Raw genomic sequence first — 22,029 nt, 5'->3', positions numbered from 1 at the left:
TGCAATACGTCATGCCCTGGTTGTCCATGCCTTTGCAGTGGTGCCCTTATTCTAACTTTTTAAATTAAACTCCAAGATATCTATTATTTGATCATATGTCCAGAATTGAACTGAATAACAGTAAACATAAAAAAAACATCTCTAATGGCCACATCACTAGCAGAGAGGGACCTGGTGTCATGTGTCCTTTCCAACAGAAGCCAACCCAGGAGAGACCCAAGAGTACAATAATGGACATTTTCCAAATTCATATAAATGAAATGTACATCTGGCCCTGCAAAGATACCTTATGGCACCCTTCAAACCCAAGATAACTGAAGCAGTTTGTTCATAAGGAGTGGGTCAAAATACCTGTTGAGAGGTGCAGAAGTGACATTGACAGTTACAGGAATCGTTTGATTGCAGTGATTGCCTCAAAAGGTTGTGCAACAAAATATTAAGTTACTGAACCATTATTTCTGTCCAGGCCTGTTTCATAAGTTTTTTTTTTTTTAATTCTGTTGAAGCATGGTTGAAAAGCAATGTCTGACTTTCATTTGTTCATTTTCATAGAATTTTTATTTATAATTGCTTTTGTCAGATTCAAGTTATTTCTGTGACCATTGTGGGTTTTTCTTTCATTAAACGACTGATACCAACAATTTTGTACACTTGTATAGCAGCAGTGTGTGAAGGTAGAGACACTGCATGCTAGTAGAGATGAGCGAGTACTGTTCGGATCAGCCAATCCGAACAGCACGCTCGCATAGAAATGAATGAACGTAGCCGGCAAGCGGGGGATTAAGCGGATTAAGCGTCAAAGCGGAAGTACCAGGTGCATCTATTCATTTCTATGGAGCGTGCTGTTCGGATTGGCTGATCCGAACAGTACTCGCTCATCTCTACATGCTAGTACTGTGCACTAAGATCTAGCAGTTCTCCATACAGCCCCCTAAGGAGGAAGATTCAAGCCAAAGGCTCATCTTAAGACAGCTTTGAGACCAGCTGTAATCACTTTGGACATTGTGCCAGGAAGAGCAGTGGAGTCCATTGGCAGGAGGTGGTACCATGGCACCTTCTACAAGGTAACCAGATCCTTGTCAGGGATACCCTTGAATACAGCCTCCAGTATCTACTGCTGGAGAAGGCTGAGGAGTGGAGTTGGAGTGGAGTATGGCATTAGAACCTTAACATAACTGGACATCCTCCAAGACCAAGACTGGGGAAGTTGAATATTGGGAGACTATAACCCCCATTGGAAGCTGCTTGTTGTTTTCACTGTTTAGTTGATGAAATAAAGTTCAACCTGTTTCAACTGCCAAACTGAGTCATTCCTGCATAACCATTAGGGCCCTTCCAAACACCATCACACCAGCTCAGAGTAAAGAGATCTCCTCTCCAACTGGAAGTGCCTAGGGGAAACTATTGTCACCACCATCAAGTAGTGCCTAGGAGTAGAGCTGGGGAGACTGGTTGAGTGTGCTCGGCCTAGCAGGTGGCACATCATCCGCCACTACTACTTCCATCCTCCCATCCTCTGGTTCCCTCCATCTGTGCACTTGTGTCCCACCTGAACATTTTAGCAGCATTTACCTTTTCCTTTCATTCTTATCTGGGCCCAGACCACCATGAAGACTTGTTCATAACATTTCCATGTACAAAAACTTTCTATCACTCTCATCTGCTGTTGGTGCCTTCCCCCCATAACAATTATATTGTAAGGATTGGAGTCAGGGTCAGGCAGTGCAAAGTGACACAGCTGGGAAAGCAACACTGTGCAACTAATGACAAAAGGGGTCGCAGGCCCTGCGGCTATAACTATGCTGTAATATCTGAGATGAGGCAGACCAATGCACTTACTAATTGAAGTGCGCCTACCACAGCTCCAAACCTTCTATCCGGCGGCTAGGATAAGGGGAGAGGAGGCCCTGAAAGTCCTAGGGACTGGAGTCACGGGGTCACACCTAAACAGAAAGCACAGTGTAAATGCAATGCAAAACAAAAGACTAAACAGCATGGAACCAGGGAGGACCACAAGTCCCAGCAAGACACAGAAGAGAAGGCGAGGTCAGACGAGCAAGAGGTCAAGCCAGGAGATATAATAAAAGGTACCAAATCAAAAGACAAGGGATAGTCAAAAATACAAGCCGGGTCTAAAAACCAAGAAACATATGGAATACAAACAGACAGGGAATCAGACTGAGCAGGGGGACCAGGAAACACAAAGTGAATGGCTGGCAAGGATCCATGCCTGGGTGGAGTTTAAATAGCAGCAGAGAAACACACCTGATGGCTAACGGCATGGAGACTGAAGGCAAGGAAAAGATTAACCCTTAATGACCTAAGCACACCCAATAGAACTCCTAACATGTCTCCCAGGGAGATGCCGCTAAGCAAGGAGACCGCAGCGACTCCGTATCCTGACAGTACCCCCCCCTTTGAGGAGGGGCCTCTGGACCCTCAAGAGGACCCCCTGGCTTAGTAGGGTAAGAACGGAAAAACTCCTCCACCAATCTAGGAGCGTGAAGGTCTCTGGCTGCCACCCAAACACACTCCTCTGGTCCATACCCCTTCCAATGTATGAGGAACTGAAGGGAATTCCGCACTCTGCGTGAATCAATGACCCGCTCCACCTCATACTCTAGTTCCCCCTGAACGATCACTGGTTCGGGTGGGAAACGAGTGACCAATGCCGGAACATACTTTTTGAGTAGGGACTTATGAAAAACTGGGTGAATATGGAGGGACCTAGGAAGTGATAATTTGAATGACACAGGGTTGAGTATTTCAGAAATGGGATATGGACCAATAAAACGCGGGGCAAACTTAGTAGATGGAACACGAAGTTGGAGATTTTTAGTGGATAACCAGACCTTGTCACCCACCACAAAGTCAGGTCCAGGGCGGCGCTTTCTGTTGGCGAAATTTACTTGATTAGCCTGGGCTTTTCTCAGTGATGCCAGGCTTTCAGCCCATACAGTACAGAGAGATTTAGCAACGTCCTCTACTGAAGAAAAGGCAAATTCATTGCCTGTTCCTGAGGAGAATTTGGGGTGAAAACCATACTTAATGTGGAAAGGAGACGACTGAGTCGAGGAGTTGACATGATTATTTAGTGCAAATTCAGCCATGGGCAAATATTCACTCCATTTATCTTGGCAATCGGACACAAAGCACCTCAAATACTGTTCCAAAGATTGATTCAATCTCTCTGTTTGACCGTTAGTCTCTGGGTGGAAGGCTGAGGAGAAAAAAAGAGAGACTCCCAACCTGTTACAAAAGACTTTCCAAAACCTGGACACAAACTGTACGCCCCTGTCCGACACCACATTTGAAGGAATACCATGCAGACGTAAAATGTGGCGGATAAACAACCAGGCCAACAATTTAGCTGAAGGCAATTTTTTCAAGTCAACAAAGTGTGACATTTTAGAAAAACGATCTACTACAACCCACATTACCGATTTCCCTTTAGAGGACAGGAGATCGGTAATAAAATCCATGGAGATGTGTGACCAGGGTCGATTGGCTAGCGGGAGTGGATGTAAAAGACCCGCTGGAAGTTCATGGGGCACCTTAGATCTGGCACAGGTCTCGCAAGAATGAACAAAATTTTTAACATCTCGTTGCCAAGATGGCCACCAATACGTACGTGATAACAGATTCCCAGTACCAGTAATGCCTGGATAACCCGCCAGAACAGAGGAGTGGATCTCCTCTAAGAGCTCCAAGCGGAGGTGGCTAGGGACAAACAATTTACCTGGTGGTAGCGCACTAGGGGCAGCATCCTGAGTGTTGAGAATACGGGTTTCAAGATCCGAGGTCAAAACTGCCACTACCACCCCAGGAGCAAGAATATTTTCAGGTTCCCCATCAGAACTACCACTAAGACCAAAACTTCTGGACAAGGCATCTGCTTTAGTATTCTTTGAGCCGGGACGGTAGGTAATTACAAAGTGGAACCTAGTGAAAAATAGAGCCCACCTGGCTTGACGGGGATTTTATCTTTTCGCCTTGTCTAAATATAATAAGTTTTTGTTGTCAGTCAGTACAGTAATTTTATGTCTGGCCCCCTCCAGGTAGTGTCTCCACTCTTCAAAGGCCCACTTAATCGCCAGAAGCTCTCTATTGCCAATATCATAATTGGCCTCGGTAGTGGAGAACCTCCTGGAAAAGTAGGCGATAGGTTGGAGGTTGGTAAATGGTTCAGTGCCCTGAGACAGGACGGCTCCTACACCTACTTCTGAAGCGTCAACCTCTACAATAAGGGGCAATTCAGGATCAGGAAGGACCAGGACTGGGGCAGAAGTAAAGAGTTGTTTTAAGGTGGCGAATGCTACCTCCGTCTCTGGTGTCCAGGAGGCAGGATCCGCCACCTTTTTGGTCAAATCGGTGAGAGGTTTAACAATAGAAGAAAAATTTTGGATACATTTTCGGTAATAGTTGGCGAAACCTAGAAACCTCTGAACTTCTTTTAAGGTAGTAGGTTTCTCCCATTCAAGTACTGCAGATACCTTTCTGGGATCCATACCAATGGTACCAGGAGTAAGGATGTATCCCAAAAAACCTATCTCCTGGACTCCAAATAGACACTTGGATAACTTAGTACAGAGGTGGTTTTGACGTAACCTAAGAAGAACCTCTTTTACATGTTGCTGATGTGACTCCCAGTCCGGTGAGAATATGAGGATGTCATCTAAATAAATTACTAGATATCTACCTAACAGATCCCTAAAAATGTCATTCACAAAACGTTGAAATACCGCCGGAGCATTGCTCAAACCAAAAGGCATAACTAGGTATTCAAAATGACCTTCAGGGGTATTAAATGCGGTTTTCCACTCATCCCCGTCTCTTATCCGAATCAAGTTGTAAGCTCGGCGGAGGTCAATTTTAGAAAACCATCGAGCCCCCACCACCTGGTTAAAAAGATCCGGGATGAGTGGCAGAGGATGTTGGTCTATGACCGTAATTTTATTCAATTCCCTGTAGTCAATACAAGGTCGGAGACCACCATCTTTTTTTTCAACGAAGAAAAACCCCGCCCCCACAGGAGAAACTGAAGGTCGGATATGTCCTTTAGATAGGCTCTCTTTAATGTACTGGCGCATGGACTCGCGCTCTGGAGCTGAAAGGTTAAAAATGTGACCTTTGGGTAGTTTAGCTCCAGGAACCAAATCAATTGCGCAGTCGTAAGGTCGATGTGGAGGCAAGGCCTCCGCATTGAGCGCGTCAAAGACGTCTTTGAACTCAGTAATAAATTCCGGAATTTTGATATCGTTTTTGATAGTACAAACAGTATTAAGATGAGAAGTACAGGAATCTCCCCATCTAACCAACTCCGAAGTTTCCCAATCAAACACTGGATTATGTACACGCAACCAGGGTAAACCAAGAATAACGTCTGCAGCAAGTTTTTTCATAACAAAAAATGACACTTTTTCAACATGTAAACTGCCGACAAAAAACTGCACCTCAGCAGTACGGGCTAAGATTTTCCCTTTAGACAAAGGGGTTAGATCTGCTCCAGATACCTGAAATGGGTATTTCAAGGGAATTAATTCAATTCCTAGAGCTTGTGCCACAACTTCATGGATGAAGTTCATGGCGGCACCTGAATCCACCATCGCCTGACATGCAAAAGTTTTATTACCATTAACAAGAATAGCAGGGAGTAAACATTTCTCAATATTATTAGAAGGTACCTGTGTGCCTGAGTAACCCTCCCGGAAATCACTCAGGCATTGGCGTTTTCCCGGCGGTGGTTTAGGTCTGGTTGGACAGTTTCTCAGGATATGTCCAGGTTTGCCGCAGTACAGACACAGAGCATTTTCTAGGCGATACTTTCTCCTGGAGGCGGTTGTGGACCCCAATATCATCGGTTCTTCTTCAGGTATAGGACTAGAGGTAGGGACAGCAGAAGGAGGTATAGGTTCCGAAAGGACATACCAGGATTTAGCTGAGGACCCAGGTTTGCTTAATTTCTCTCTACGCCTTTCCCTAAGCCTCCTATCAATAGAAATAGCCAAGGACATAAAGTCTCCTAGATTTTCAGGGACTGGATGACTTACTAGAGCATCTTTTACAGAATCAGATAAGCCTTGTCTAAAAAGGGTTAACAAAGGTCTGTCTGTCCACCCTGACTGGGAACTCCATTGACGAAACTCAGTACAATAGTCCTCGGCAGTTCTAACTCCCTGCTGAATAGACAACAGATGGGACTCGGCCAAGGCAACTCTATTAGGGTCATCATAAATCTGACCTAATGTTTGAAAAAATTTACTTAACGAATTCCATTCTGGAGCTCCAGCAGGTAGAGCCAAGGCCCAGTCTTGTGGTGACCCTCGTAGAAGGGACACCACCAGCGCCACCTGCTCTGCTTCAGAAGAAAGGAAATTAAAACGGAAAAATAAACGGCAAGATTCCCGAAATGTTCGGAATCTGTCTGGTTTACCGTCAAAACGGTCAATCAAGAGCATTTTAGGATCCTGACGGGTATTCAATATAGGAAGAACTGGTGTTTGAATAGAAGAACCTGCAGCGGCTGATGCTGGATCAGGCAAAGCCTCCAGACGCTGCGAGACTTGGTTAATTAACCCAGCCATGCCCTGCACCTGCCTTGACAGTTCGTCCAGGCGGTCAGTTACAGAGTGTTTGGCATCCACACTAAACCGCCTGGCGGCCTGCCTAGGGTAAGGGTCAGCCATTATGTAAGGATTGGAGTCAGGGTCAGGCAGTGCAAAGTGACACAGCTGGGAAAGCAACACTGTGCAACTAATAACAAAAGGGGTCGCAGGCCCTGCGGCTATAACTATGCTGTAATATCTGAGATGAGGCAGACCAATGCACTTCCTAATTGAAGTGCGCCTACCACGGCTCCTAACCTTCTATCCGGCGGCTAGGATAAGGGGAGAGGAGGCCCTGAAAGTCCTAGGGACTGGAGTCACGGGGTCACACCTAAACAGAAAGCACAGTGTAAATGCAATGCAAAACAAAAGACTAAACAGCATGGAACCAGGGAGGACCACAAGTCCCAGCAAGACACAGAAGAGAAGGCGAGGTCAGACGAGCAAGAGGTCAAGCCAGGAAATATAATAAAAGGTACCAAATCAAAAGACAAGGGATAGTCAAAAATACAAGCCGGGTCTAAAAACCAAGAAACATATGGAATACAAACAGACAGGGAATCAGACTGAGCAGGGGGACCAGGAAACACAAAGTGAATGGCTGGCAAGGATCTATGCCTGGGTGGGGTTTAAATAGCAGCAGAGAAGCACACCTGATGGCTAATGGCATGGAGACTGAAGGCAAGGAAAAGATTAACCCTTAATGACCTAAGCACACCCAATAGAACTCCTAACACGTCTCCCAGGGAGACGCCGCGCAGCAAGGAGACCGCGGCGACTCCGTATCCTGACATATATACACTTTTGTGCCTTAGTGTCTACCACTGTATCACTTCTGAATTACATGCTGCTGACCAACTGCTATTTATTTTTTGCCATCCCCTTTCTATAAATAGAGGACTTTCTATCATGAATCTCCAATTTACCAGAGAGCAAGGGTCATATCTAGCCATCAAAGGAAATAAGAGAAGAGATCAAAGACGTTTATCCATCATTAGTGTGTTGATGTTGACCTGTGGGGCTCTCTAGCTTCTGGGCCCAGTCGGACCGCTGTGATCCTTATAGTTACACTAGTGTGGAGGACCTTGCATATGAGGTGAGATTATAAAAATTGTATTTAATTAACCTTGAAAATAAACATCTCATTTACAAAAATAATGTATACAAAAAAAAAGCTTTGAGTAGTTGCTCACTGTAAGGTCACTTTAATAGACAAGAGGGCACCCATCCTTTCTAAAGGAAATGGGTTAAATTTCCAGCAGCGAAGACTGTTATATAAGGGTTCAGGCACAGCTGCTTAACCCTTGAAAAAGCAAATACTTGAAAAAGCAAACATCCTTATGTAAATGTATATACGATAGTAACAGTGTGTGATGAGAAGGACATCACTCCTTTCAGTACAACTTTCTATGGAAAATGGACAAATACCTTTAGGGTCCATTCACACGGAGTAACGCGAGACGTTTTTTGTGCTTATTTTGTGCTTATTTTTACGGCCGTAAAAAGACGTTTCCATTGAGTTCTATAGTAAAATACGCCTGTATTTTTACGTCCGTAATTTTACGTCCGTTAAAGCATGTGGATCTTGTACATTAGGTTGTCCATGCCCACTAATGTGCATGAAGGCTCGATCACAGTAAATGTTCTTATTTTTCCCCAATTCAATCTCTGAATGAACTGCTCTAAAATATGGCCTAGGCACTGCTGCAATGGCAATCACTGGCTTTTCATGTTCTGGTTCCAAAGAATCTTGTGTCTTACTTGAAGAAGAGACAATCGTAGTCTGACTGCTGGTTGCTTGTGCTGCAGCATTTGGAGTTGGGTCTGTCAACCTTGTGATGAACTCCTCATTCTGGATCCCATTACTTTCAACAGTCTCTAAAGTCTTTTGACACTTTGAATTTTGTTCAGTTCCAAACGACTCTGTGTTTAGATTTGGCTCAGTCACAGCTCCAGAACATGCCTTTGAAGGCAAGGTTTCCTTTAGTGGCTCCATCTCAGCAGGATGATGATAATGAACCTTGGTTAAATCTGGTGTCGGAAGGGAAAGTAGTTTTTGATCTACATCTAAAGTACTGTAGTATGTTGTTTGGACCATTAACACCTGATCAGAACCCTGTAGAGGTAATGTAGAGTCTGATATTAGAGGACCATTACCGGTAGTAGTGGTTGCAGCCAATTCTCCACCTTTGTGGTCCTCTAAATAAAAGTTACCCCCAGGACTTGATGCCAAAACATTATCAATTTCACAATCAAAATCAAGGTCAATGTCTGAGTCCTCACTCCAATCCACTGCATCAATCCCACACAATGAGAGTGATGGTTCTGGAACCAACGTTTTAGGGGCTAACAATTTTAAAGGGGTTAACACTCTGCTGGTGCAAGGCTCAACTCACTTAAAGGGCATAACACTCTGCCGGTGAAAGGCTCAACTCACCCAAAGGGCAAAAAACTCTGTTGGTGCAAGGCTGAACTAACTTAAACGGTTTAAAACTATGCTGGTAAAAGGCTCAAGGCACCTTAAGGGCCTCAATCTCTACTGGTAGCTCAGTTTAAGGGACTCTAACTTAATTTGGAAGGGCTCACGTTAAGGGACAGAAAAGTGAATTTTTGAAGGTCTTACCACATCACACACACACATACACAATACCAGTTAAGGGCTCATTCACACTACTTAATCACCAGCTTATTCTGAACATAAAACACGTTCAGAATAAGCGGCGTATAAAGCAGTTCCATTCATTTCTATGGGAGCCGGCATACAAGCGCTCCCCATAGAAATGAATGGGCTGCTTCTTTCACTGCGAGCAGTCCCATTGAAGTGAATGGGAAGCGCTGCGTGTACAGCTCGGCATGAGCAGAGCTTGCCGTACACGCGGGCACTTCCCATTCACTTCAATGGGAGTGCTCGTAGTGAAAGAAGCAGCCCATTCATTTCTATGGGGAGCGCTCGTATGCCGGCTACCATAGAAATGAATGGAACTGCTTTATACGCCGCTTATTCTGAACGTGTTTTACGTTCAGAATAAGCTGGCGTTTACTCCGTGTGAATGAGCCCAAAGGGTGGGGTCTGTTGGATTTCCCATGCCATCTGTGGTTGTCATGGGCAACATGATTTAAAGGGGTGCATGCTAATGTTTTTTTAGCTTTAAATTTTTGTTTCTGTCCAGACTATTGTGGAAGAAAGAAGGTTTCCAAGTATTTTCAACTTTCATAGATGTTCTATTGAGTGTGGAAAGTGTCTAGTTGATAGGCTGTGATAGTGGGATACTGGGACTTGGGCGTGTTAGATGCCCCCAGGCATGCTTCCTCTGCTGTCCCCAGGGCCGCCATCAGAAATTTTGGGGCCCCATACAGCCTAAGTGTCTGCCCCCCCCCCGCCATTTTAAAACTACCTTATTTTGCGTCATACCAATTATGTATTACATTTCCCTTTATTTAGCAGCATTACAAGGCTTAATCAGATTCTAATTTGCAGGTAAAATCTGTTACGTGTGACCGCGCCTATAGAGAGCCAACACCATTTATAAGAGCCCTCCTAATAAATCCTCAGGGTTTATTCACATTGCGTTTTTGGCCTCCCTTGCCGGGATCCGTTGGTAACCAGTCAGAATCAGCTGTCAACTTATCCCTGCACGAAGAACTGGCCATTAAAAAAAAAGGGGGGCCTGCAGTTCTCCGTGCAGGGATAAGTGGGGAGCTGATTGTGACTGGTTACCAACGTATCCCGGCAAGGGAGGCCAAAAACGCAATGTGAACACTCCTTTAAAGTGAAAGTCCCACCCCCAAACAGGCTGCTATGCTAGTAACATAGCAGCCTACATCATTATTATTCTCCAGCTAAAAACTTATATATTATATATTATTGCCCCAGTTCCCTCTCCGCAGTGCCGCACACCCGATGTCCCAACAATCCCCCGTCCACCCTCTGACATCTTCCCATTGCCCCCTGTACCCATACCTCTCAACTTTTGAAGAACCAAAAGAGGGACAAAATGTGCAAAATTTAGCCCCACCCACTGTTATGTTGACTCCGCCCACTCATTAATTTTCCATTTGCCCGCACACAGTATAATCCTCATACAGTCACCCGTAAATTATATGTCCCCCCTCCGTCTCTCCCCCAGCTTCATATACACCCTTCATCTGCCCCCAGATTCATGTCCCCCCATCTCTGCCCCCAGATTCATGTCCCCACATCTCTTCCCCCAGATTCATGTCCCTCCATCTCTGCCCTCAGATTCATGTCCCCTCCATCTCTGCCCCCAGATTCATGTCCCCTCCATTTCTGCCCCCAGATTCATGTCCCCCCATCTCTGCCCCCAGATTCATGTCCCTCCATCTCTGCCCCCAGATTCATGTCCCCCCATCTCTGCCCCCAGATTAATGTCCCCTCCATCTCTGCCCCAGATTCATGTCCCCCCATCTCTGCCCCAGATTCATGTCCCCTCTATTTCTTCCCCCAGATTCATGTCCCCCCATCTCTTCCCCCAGATTCATGTCCCCTCCATCTCTGCCCCCAGATCCATGTCCCCTCCATTTCTGCCCACAGATTCATGTCCTCACATCTCTGCCCCCAGATTCATGTCTCCACATCTCTGCCCCCAGATTCATGACACAGGTCAGCTCCTCGCTTCAGCCGCGTATGTGTTCAACTCTGGACGCAGATCTGAGTTGAAACAGGACATACAATGACCGCTGCGGGCGCCGGCACACGGTGGCGGGCCAAAACCGGGCCCCCCCCATTTTTAAATTTGGCCGGGCCCCTGATGCCAGTAGCAGTAGTACTGGCCTATCGGCGGCCCTGGCTGTCCCAGTTGCATTCTAGAGGTGTTGGCATCATTTCCATGTGTGTCATTGTGGACTTGGCGACTCTCCTTAATCGAATAGTGGTTTCCCCTGAAACAAGCATTTTTTCCCCATAGACTATAATGGAATTCGATATTCGGTGGAATAGTCGAATATTGAGGGGCTACTTGAAACGAATATCGAATATTTCACTACTCGCTCATCTCTAGAAATTAACTTTCAAAGCATAAGTGAATGTGCTGTTCATTGCATCTAGAGCATGAATACCAGGGTACCGTTTTCTACTGTGGTCAGTGTAGATCTGCACCTGTTATGTTATGTAACACCCCTTCAGACCTCACTCTATAGGAAGGGTGTGTGTATCTTTAAATTCGCTATGGCGCAGTGCCTCCACCCAAATATTTCTCGGAGCTCTGTAGGAAGGCAGGAGGCTTGTCTTCTTCTGCCAGGGGTTGACTCGGGAAACCCCTGCCTAAGCTCAGTACACACTCACAGAAATGGGGGTAAAACAACTGGGAATATTTATTGGGATAGAAGTAAATAGGAATGTGCTTAGGAGAGCAAATTGCAGAAGTATAAAGGTAAGATAACATATAACATAACATATAAACAATCCAGCGGCTGCTCCTTTGTAACCATGAGCTATAAATGCATGCCAGGCCTGGCAGATATAATAGTATAAATGGATCCCCTAATACTCTAAACTCTGGGGAACACAGGGTTAATGTACAATGACCTACACATAGTACATAATTCTCTCACACACTCCACATACCGTAGCTAGCTGCATGTACCAAATCTCCCCTAATAAAGCTGCAGCAACATAAATAACTCAGTCCATCAGTTGGGACCCTGTTACCCTGTTAGGTGTTGGCGTGCTTGCTGGAACCGTTGGTGCACTGATTACTGTCTTCTGAAATAGTTCCCACAACAACTCTATAACACAGTTCAGCAGTGGTTACTCACAACTCCCAGACACATAGGTGCATCCACTTCCAGAATTCTGCTTGACTCTGCAGCAATCAAGTCCTGGTGAAGTGGGGCAGGGTCTGCCTGTGTGATAAGACAAGGGGTCTCTCCAGAGCCAAGTTGTAGAGCTATCTAGCTGTAGGGTGACCTCCTCTCCTGGTCTTAGCTGCTGTGCTGGCAGGACTGTCCCTGGAGCTCTGCCCTGTGTGTGCAGGTGCTTGACTCTCTGCTCTCCCAACCATGCGGTCCCCTCATCTCCTTCCTGCTTTTCCTTGGCCCACAATCCCCTTCTCCCCCAATCCTCTGCAGCTCTTCCCCTAGGTGGCAGGGGCACAGAGAAGCAGGTGGGGCTGGGATAGGTAATCCAGGGTGTCTGTACAGTGTTGCCTACTGCTGTTACTTTACCCCTAGCAGGGGTTACAGTTAGAAGATGGTATTGAATGGTGACCTCATGTAATATGGCTATGCTCTGCATGCGCCTAACAGCTCATTTGCATACTCATTAAAAGTAGATTTTTACAGCAGCAACATTACAGTTTTCTCTAAATGGTACGGTTCCCTGCCACTAACCACCACTAAAGTTTCAGTTAGTGTGAAAAAATTGTCTTTTGCAGTTATTGCAGCTTACCTTATAATAGTGACCAATACTAAGATGTTTCCCACTAATCCAGTAGAGCAGATGATTCCAATAAAGGAAGGCAGAATAACAGTTTCTGCAGTATTAATGAGATGATATTCATTTCTCATATTCCATGATTTATTTAAGAAGTCGCTAGTACTATTCCATGATGTGATTTGGATCCCATTCATTGTTCCACACTGCTTTACTCTGCAATAATAAAAGACATATTCAGTTCATGCTCTGGTTTTCTTTATATAAATAGCTCTACTTATTCTCTATACCCACTGGTTTTGCATTAAACATCTTTCTTATATAGTGTTAATGTAATAAAGGACTGTTAGAACCTACTACTTACATCTTAATTACTGTACTTAAAGAAACATTAAAGCAAGAAAATACAAAGAAAACTAAAATATCCCAGCCATTCCTCCATTAATATTCATGTTTGTGTCATATTACAGTTAAAACTAAGAAATGTATAAAGCTTTGCCTCCCACCTACAGTGACATGACAGGTAAGATTGAGCAGACCAGCAGAAGGTTAACACCTTTCTTCTCTGCATGATTCCTATGTTGCAGTATAATGGTGAAGAAAGTAAGCAAGCTATATAGTTTTCTTCACTCATTTTTAGATTTACTGTTCCTAATTTAACATAAACAGGTTAGCAGAAACAATTCCTGACATCCACCTTCTGTAATTCTTGCCATTGACACGGTATGAGCACTATAAATGGCATCTTTTCTCTGTTTCATTGTTGTCATTAGGATTAGAGATGAGCGAACACTAAAATGTTCGAGGTTTGAAATTCGATTTGAACAGCTGCTCACTGTTCGAGTGTTCGAACGAGTTTCGAACCCCATTATAGTCTATGGGGAACATATACTCGTTAAGGGGGAAACCCAAATCCGTGTCTGGAGGGTCACCAAGTCCACTATGACACCCCAGGAAATGATACCAACACCCTGGAATGACACTGGGACAGCAGGGGAAGCATGTCTGGGGGCATAAAAGTCACTTTATTTCATGGAAATCCCTGTCAGCTTGCGATTTTCGCAAGCTAACTTTTCCCCATAGGAATGCATTGGACAGCGCTGATTGGCCAGAGTACGGAATTCGACCAATCAGCACTGGCTCTGCTGGAGGAGGCAGAGTCTAAGATCGCTCCACACCAGTCTCCATTCAGGTCCGACCTTAGACTCCGCCTCCTCCGGCAGAGCCAGCGCTGATTGGCCGAAGGCTGGCCAATGCATTCCTATGGGTATGCAGAGACTTAGCAGTGCTGAGCCAGTTCTGCTCAACTACACCGTGTGCCGGTCAGCCCATCTGATATAGCAGAGCCGAGGGTGCACTAGAACCCTTGTGCACACTCGGCTCTGCTACATCAGATGTAGCAGAGCCGAGGGTGCACTGGAACCCCTGTGCAAACTCAGCTCATGCTAATAGAATGCATTGGCCAGCGCTGATTGGCCAATGCATTCTATTAGCCCGATGAAGTAGAGCTGAATGTGTGTGCTTAGCTCCACTACTCCACCGGCGTATTCCTATGGGAATGCAGAGACTTAGCAGTGTTGAGCCAGTTCTGCTCAACTACACCGTGTGCCGGTCAGCCCATCAGATGTAGCAGAACCGAGTGTGCATAAGGGTTCTAGTGCACCCTCGGCTCTGCTACATCTGATGTAGCAGAGCCGAGTGTGCGTAAGGGTTCCAGTGCACACTCGGCTCTGCTACATCTGATGTAGCAGAGCCGAGTGTGCATAAGGGTTCTAGTGCACACTCGGCTCTGCTATATCAGATGGGCTGACCGGCACACGGTGTAGTTGAGCAGAACTGGCTCAGCACTGCTAAGTCTCTGCATACCCATAGGAATGCATTGGTCAGCCTTCGGCCAATCAGCGCTGGCTCTGCCGGAGGAGGCGGAGTCTAAGGTCGGACCTGAATGGAGACTGGTGTGGAGCGATCTTAGACTCCGCCTCCTCCAGCAGAGCCAGTGCTGATTGGTCGAATTCCGTACTCTGGCCAATCAGCGCTGTCCAATGCATTCCTATGGGAAAAAGTTTATGTCACAAAAATCACAATTACACACCCGATAGAGCCCCAAAAAGTTATTTTTAATAACATTCCTACCTAAATAAAGGTTATCCCTAGCTATCCCTGCCTGTACAGCTATCCCTGTCTCTTAGTCACAAATTTCACATTCTCATATGACCCGGATTTGAAATCCACTATTCGTCTAAAATGGAGGTCACCTGATTTCGGCAGCCAATGACTTTTTCCGATTTTTTTCGATGCCTCCGGTGTCGTAGTTCCTGTCCCACCTCCCCTGCGCTGTTATTGGTGCAAAAAAAGTGCCAGGGAAGGTGGGAGGGGAATCAAATTTTTTGGGAGTTTGCCACGTGATGTTCGATTCGAATCGAACACATCGAACAGCCTGATATCCGATCGAACATGTGTTCGATAGAACACTGTTCGCTCATCTCTAATTAGGATAAAAAATAAAGATTTAAAAATAAAAATTGCCCAATATGTTATTATCAATGTTATCTCAAAGACTGGTGCCCCACGTAGCATAAGCGCAACAATTTTGCTGTGGCAGAAACGCCATGTCAAAAATTGCTGCTTTTTACAATATCTGCAACTGGATGGGATTCTGGCTAATCCCATCCACACATTGTAGAAAATTTCCACATTGGATATGTTGTGATTTCAAAATCCATTGCTTTTTCGTAAATTGCAACATGTCAATTATAACTACGGAAACTGGAATTTTTCATATAGGTATAATTGGAGGAGAAAGTCCACAGAGGTAAACTCTGCAGACTTTCTGTGAAAAACGCTGCAGGAAAAACGCTCTAAGGCAAACAAAAATGAAGTTAAATCACAGTCACATGTGTATCTTTGGGAATATGATTGAAAAGAAGTGGGTACAAATGGCAAGATTAAAGGGGTATTCTCACGTCGCATACTCACCAGTCTTTGATGCTGTAAAATCTTCTTTCTTCCTGCTTTGTTGCATCATTGGTGGGCGGGGCTACATATGCAAAGCCAGCAGCGATATGACGTCGCTTCTATGCCTCTGGCCCTGCGTGCGCGCTCTCGATGCAGCTAGGCATCGGACGTACAGCGAATAGATGGTGAGACCAGTCAGGTTCCCAGCCTTCACAATGCCAATACAGACCCAGCATCTGCTGTAATAGAGAGGTGGATGCTAGGGAGGGTTAGACGCCGGCACAGGTGCCTGCAACATTGCTACGCTCCTGCCCTGCATGAAGCCAGCAGCGGCAGGAGCGATGCTGCTATTCAGCTCCTCCCCCCCCCCCCTCTGGAATAGCAGCATTTCTCCTGCCGCTGCTGGCTTCATGCAGGGCAGGAGCGTAGCGATGTCGCAGGCCCCGACACCTGTGCTGGCGTCTAACCCTCCTCGGCATCCGCCTCTTTATTACAGCGGATGTCGGGTCTGTATTGGCGGCCCCTCTCCCCCAAAGTGTAAACTACCCCCCTACACAGGAATAGCTACAGACACAGGCTCGCTCCAGTGCACTTAGCCCCTCCTCCCTCCCCCATGAGAGCAGCAGATATGTCACTTGACTTTTGACCAGATAAGTCAAGGGCTGTGTCAACAATGAATTGAATAAAGCAAGATAGTGGACAAACAAAGCAGTTTTGCTGAAGCAGTGTATTTAGGAAAAGTCTTACATTCACATTAACAAGCAGTATAGATAGGATCCTTGTGATGGGACAACCCCTTTAACCCCTTCCCGACATGCGCCGTAATAGTACGGTGCTGCCGGGAAGGGCTTCCCGCAAACCGCCGTACTATTACTGCGGGCGCATGGTGCGCACACAGAACCGTATGTTACGGCTGACAGTGCCCCATAACACCCGCGGTCGGAAGCGGGTCCGATCGCGGGTGTTAACCCCTGATATGCCGGCGGTCAACATGACCGCCGGCACCTCCGTGGTTTCGTTTCAAAATAGTGGCGATCGGCACCTCCCGCGCCGGTTTCGGGGGGTGCCGGTGTTCGTAGGGGGCAGCCCGGGGTCTGATCAGTGACCCCGGGTCTGCCCCATCACTTACCCCCTTCACGCACCTGGTTGATCCTGCCGTAAAGGAAGCTGTCAGCCTGTGCGTCCACACAGGCTGACAGCTTCCTATACAATGCAATACACGTGTAACATGTGTATTGCAGCGTATATGTAGTGAAGCGGTGATCAGCCGATCACTGCTTCAATCCCCCATGGGGACAGAAAAAAAAAGTTAGAAAAAAGTAAAAATAAAAAAGTTTAAATAAGTTTAAAATAAATTAGAAATAAATAAAGCCCCAAAAATCCCTTTTTCCCCATATAAAATGTTTTATTATGTAAAATAAAGAAAAAAAGAAAAAAAAATTACATATTTGATATCGCCGCGTCCGTAATAACCTGAACAATAAAATTAAAACATTATTTAACCCGAACGGCGAACGGCGTAAAAAAACCCCCGTAGAAAACAGCACAAAATAATGATTATTCACCACCTTTCCCTTACAAAATGTTCAATAAAAAGTAATCAAATGGTCAGATGAAAACAAAAATTGTACCAATAAAAAGAAGAGGTCTTCTCGCAAAAATTAAGCCCTCAACCAGCTCTGTGTAGCGAAAAATAAAAATGTTATGCCTTTCAGAAGATGGCGATGCAAAAATAATTGATTTTTTTCCCTACATTGAATTTTATTCTGCATAAATAGCAACGCATTAAAAAATAATATAAATGAGGTATCGCCATAACCGTACCGACCCGCAGAATAAAGGTAACATGTTACTTATGCTGAACACTGTGCGGGGAAAAAAATAAATGCTAAAAAGCAATGTCAGAATTGATGTTTCCTTTTACATCCCACCCAGAAAGAGTTAATAAAATGTAGTCAATAAGTTACAGGCCCCAAAATGGTGGTATTGAAAAGCACATCTAATACCGCAAACACCAAGCCCTCATATGGCCACATTGCCAGAAAATAAAAATAAAAATCTAGCTTGTACAATGTGAAGACAAAACCCCCAAAAGTCGCCGAATCACTAGGACATAAGTGGCTGCGACTAGAAGGAAATGTATAAGCTGTGCGAGCGGTTTCAGGGGACACCCCATATTTAGAGTTTATGAGAGATAATACACCAGCTCTGATCCCCCAGAATGCTCCTCTTCCCCGTCCGTGTCATAGGAGCTAGTGGGAAAATAGATTGGGATTTGGTGTACCCAATTTACTCCGCACAGCTTATATATTCACTTCGGGGTTACTAATGCTCACTACATTACTTAATAAATTCTTTGAGGGGTGCGGTTTTCAAAATGGGGTCACTTTCTAGAGGTTTCCACTGTTTTGACACCTCAAGGGCTTTGTAAATGCGACATGGTTCCTGAAACTGATCACAGCCAGATCTGCCCTCTAAAAGCTCCTTGGCGCGCCTTCCCTTCTGCGTCTCGCTGTGCGTCCATATATTAGTTTACACCCACAAGTGGGGTACTGTGGTAGTCGGGAGAACTTGCCTAACAAATTGTGGGATGCGTTTTCTCCTTTAACCCCTTGTGAATGTGCAAATTCTAGGGCTAAATGAAAATATTAGTAAAATAAAATCAAATTTGAAAATTTCACCTCCATTTTGTATTAATTCCTGTTAATCGCTTATAGGGTTAAAATACTAGGTTTATGTTGTTTTGGCTTATTTAAGGGGTGCAGTTTTGAAAATGGGGTGATTTATGGAGGGCTTTAATACAAGGGTCTTTCAAAACCCCTTCATAACTGGATTAGTCCCTTAAAAAATGGGGTTTGGAAATTTCTTGAAAATTTTGTATATTGTTGTTTCACTTATAAACCTTATAATGTCTGTAAAAATTAAAAGGGCGCCTAAAGTTTGATGCCGACATAAAGCAGAGATCTGGGACATGAGATTTATGATATAATTTTGGCGGTCTGACTATCTGTATGCAATGCACATCATTTCAAACTTTATAAAATGAATATTTTTCAAAATTTCCACCAAATTTCCTATTTTTTCATAATTAAACACAAAACATATCAACCAAAATTTACTAGTAACATGAAGTACAATGTGTTCCGAAAAAACAATCTTAAAAACACTTTGGTAAGTTAAAGCGTTCCAAAGTTATTGCCATATAAAGTGACACATGTCAGTTTTGAAAAATCGAGCTTGGTCAGGAAGTCAAAAAGTGCCATCGGCGGGAAGGGGTTAAAGGGGTTGTCTGGGATAAAATGATACTTTACCCCTCATCATCATACCCCTTCCCCCAACTGTGTGGTGCATTTTTTAGTCTGCGTAGGGAAGTGGGCAGGGTGTGAGATAGTAGAATTAACAGACTGATCTAGCACAAAGTTGAAGTCACCCCCAACACCTTTGATAAACTATGCAAACTTACTTACTTACAGTAAACTTGTTGCCTCTGATTTGGAGGTAGCAACCAGCTATAGTGAACACTGTGCTCCCAATGCGCAGCTTTAAGAAGACAAACCTACCCTCAGGGTAGAGTAACTTGTCCAATGCCTTGTGGTGGAGATATGCAGAGCAAAAGATACTCCCTAGGACTTTGTGGCCAGATTGGCGCTGTGGAAGCAAGAGAGATAATGCCCGTTGCGGATATCCGGGATGTGATTCTCCCTGAAGTGGGTGCAAAATCAGAATGTGTGATATTTTTTTATGCATCTGATACAGGATTTGATTCCTCTTCTGAGGGAATTTAAGACCTCTAGCATTCAGGATCAAATATGTAATGATGCCATGTCTTGTGAGAGGGTTAGGAGGGATAAAACAAAGAGGGCAATGAACACTGTGAAGAGGAGAGAAAACACAAGCTAACACAAGGAAAGACTAGGGTTAGAGGGGAGAACTACAGAAACCACCGAGTGTGGGAAAGTCCTCATCAAAAAGGTTTAGCGAAGGCTAATACACCCAACCATGCACTATATAGTAGTGTGAGGACCCAGTGGGAAACAAACTTTCTAATAGTGGATAACCACAGAAGATAGGCTCAGGGTGACTGTGAAGACAGGGACATCACTTTACTGAGTGAGAGAGACCTCTAAATGGTACGGAAATCTCTAGGATTAGAGTTTGGTTCTGAATCAATAAGTCCAGGAGAGGCTTGCCACTTAGCCAGAGTGAGCCTTGAGAGGTTGAAACATCACCTGGCCGGACTTGCAAGCTGTACACATCATGGCCTCCTTCAGCTGGTATCTGTGAACCTAACATATGACATCCTTGAGGTTATGAGGATAAGGTGAGCAAGGGCCTAGAGAGTGATGCGCCTGGTCCAGTTCAAGCATTGAGCCATGGGGAGAGTTGAAGATTGTGCAACTGTTATCCAGTTGTTGATGCTCAATAGATTCAGGCATCCCCCTGATGCAGATGTTGCTCCGCCTGTTCCTATTCTCCAAGTCATCAAAGAGGTAGCCAGATATTGTAGTTGAAAGCAGTGAGTTGAAATAGCGGTTTCCAGTGTGGAAAGTCTATTTGAAAAGGTTCAGTTCAGTTCAGGACAGTTCAGTTTAATAAGACTGCTCCAGAATGATGACATAAGCTTCAGAATCTACTCTTATAAGTACTGCACTTAAGTGGGCATTCAGTCTACTCAACTCCCCCAGGGTATCAGTGAGGGGACTGGCAAATAGACTCTCAGGAGTCTATGTCCCATTGAGGTCCCGATGTGCCAGGAGGCAATGATCTGGGCCTAGGGTTTTGCCAGGAAGAGTTATCTTAGTGAGCTGAGCAGGCATAGTGGCAATGTTGGGGTGGCTCCCCTGAGGTGGTCATTTAAGGAAAGGAGCCAGCTTGTGCTCCCAGGGCTGGTATCTGAAACCCAAGGAGGTTGTTGGTTTACAAGCATCCTAGGCATGGAGGACGCTGGAGAAGGTGGCAGGGATGGCCAGTATCAGAAGCTGCTCTGAAGGCAGGAGAAGATGGTGCAGCGAGTGAATTTGGCAGCTGAAAATGAAGAGGAATTACTTATTTTTCCATGTGTAAATTTAGTTTTAGGAGTTCAAAGGGTTTTGTTGTATCTCATTATTTTTCTAGTGTTGGGTGCATTTATAAATTTGTGAGTGCCTTTAAGGGCCAATTATTCGAAATTGTATTTTAGACATGCCATTGTAATTTTTAGTCTAGCAATTTTCACAGTGTAAATCATGCATTTTAATTCATTTAGTATAATGCACAATAACTTCCATTTTCTAGAAAATGGATTAATTATAGTGTAGACAACACAGTATAAGATTTTTGTCCATTTTGTTTACATAGTATAAGTATCATTTGGCTTTTCTATAATTGACCCTTATATCAATGCATAAAGCTATTTAAATTGCAAAAAGAAACATAACTAATATATACTGTATATTTGTCCCTGATGTTTATATAGAGTTAAAGCTGCAATCATTTTGTTTACTTCAGATTTCATCAGTTGTGTTCTCTGAGAAAGAAACTGAGTCATTATAATAATTATAATAATTATAACAAGTATGCTTGTTCTATAAAGTTGGCAATAGTCTAACCACCATGACTGCCTAGCAGTCCTGCCTTCTCTGTTTAATAATGTCCATTTTATTATAAATTCTATTCAATCATCCACCTTTGGTAGAAACCCTGCTGTGATATTTTTGCCTCTCGTAGAACATTCTGGCATTAGAAAGCCAAGATTTCTCATGGGATTTTCTCAACTATAGCAGTCTTTCACATATTCCTGGTTTGTATTTTTTGCATTTGCTTTTACAGAACATATTGACACATATACTCTGAATAAAATTAAGAATTTCATCTAATATTGCTGAAAAGAAAGTATTGTCACCATTTGGATGGGTTGTCCATTTCACAAAGAAATATACGGTAAACCAATAAAGCCAGACAAGACACGATAAGCCCTTCAAGTTGAGGGTCTCTCACCCCTCCATAGCATCTAAAAAACCTATACAGAAACATGCATTCAAAATGCTGAAAAACAGCAAAAACGATTCATAATATACGTACTTTAATTGAAGAAAGTAG

At 44.4% G+C, this 22,029-nt stretch overlaps 1 protein-coding gene across 1 annotated transcript in view; it reads right to left on the bottom strand.

Annotated features, from left to right (window-relative positions):
* MCHR2 (melanin concentrating hormone receptor 2) overlaps window positions 1-22,029 on the bottom strand; it is a 137,895-nt gene that overhangs the window by 55,627 nt on the left and 60,239 nt on the right. Inside the window, exon 2 of the mRNA XM_075266653.1 lies at window positions 13,012-13,212. Coding sequence (XP_075122754.1) covers window positions 13,012-13,212 — 201 coding nt within the window. The remainder of the gene's footprint in view (window positions 1-13,011; window positions 13,213-22,029) is intronic.

This window comes from Leptodactylus fuscus, chromosome 3 (genome assembly GCF_031893055.1).
Source record: "Leptodactylus fuscus isolate aLepFus1 chromosome 3, aLepFus1.hap2, whole genome shotgun sequence".
Classification (NCBI taxonomy): Eukaryota; Metazoa; Chordata; class Amphibia; order Anura; family Leptodactylidae; genus Leptodactylus; species Leptodactylus fuscus.
This window is presented reverse-complemented; position numbering and strand designations above follow the sequence as displayed.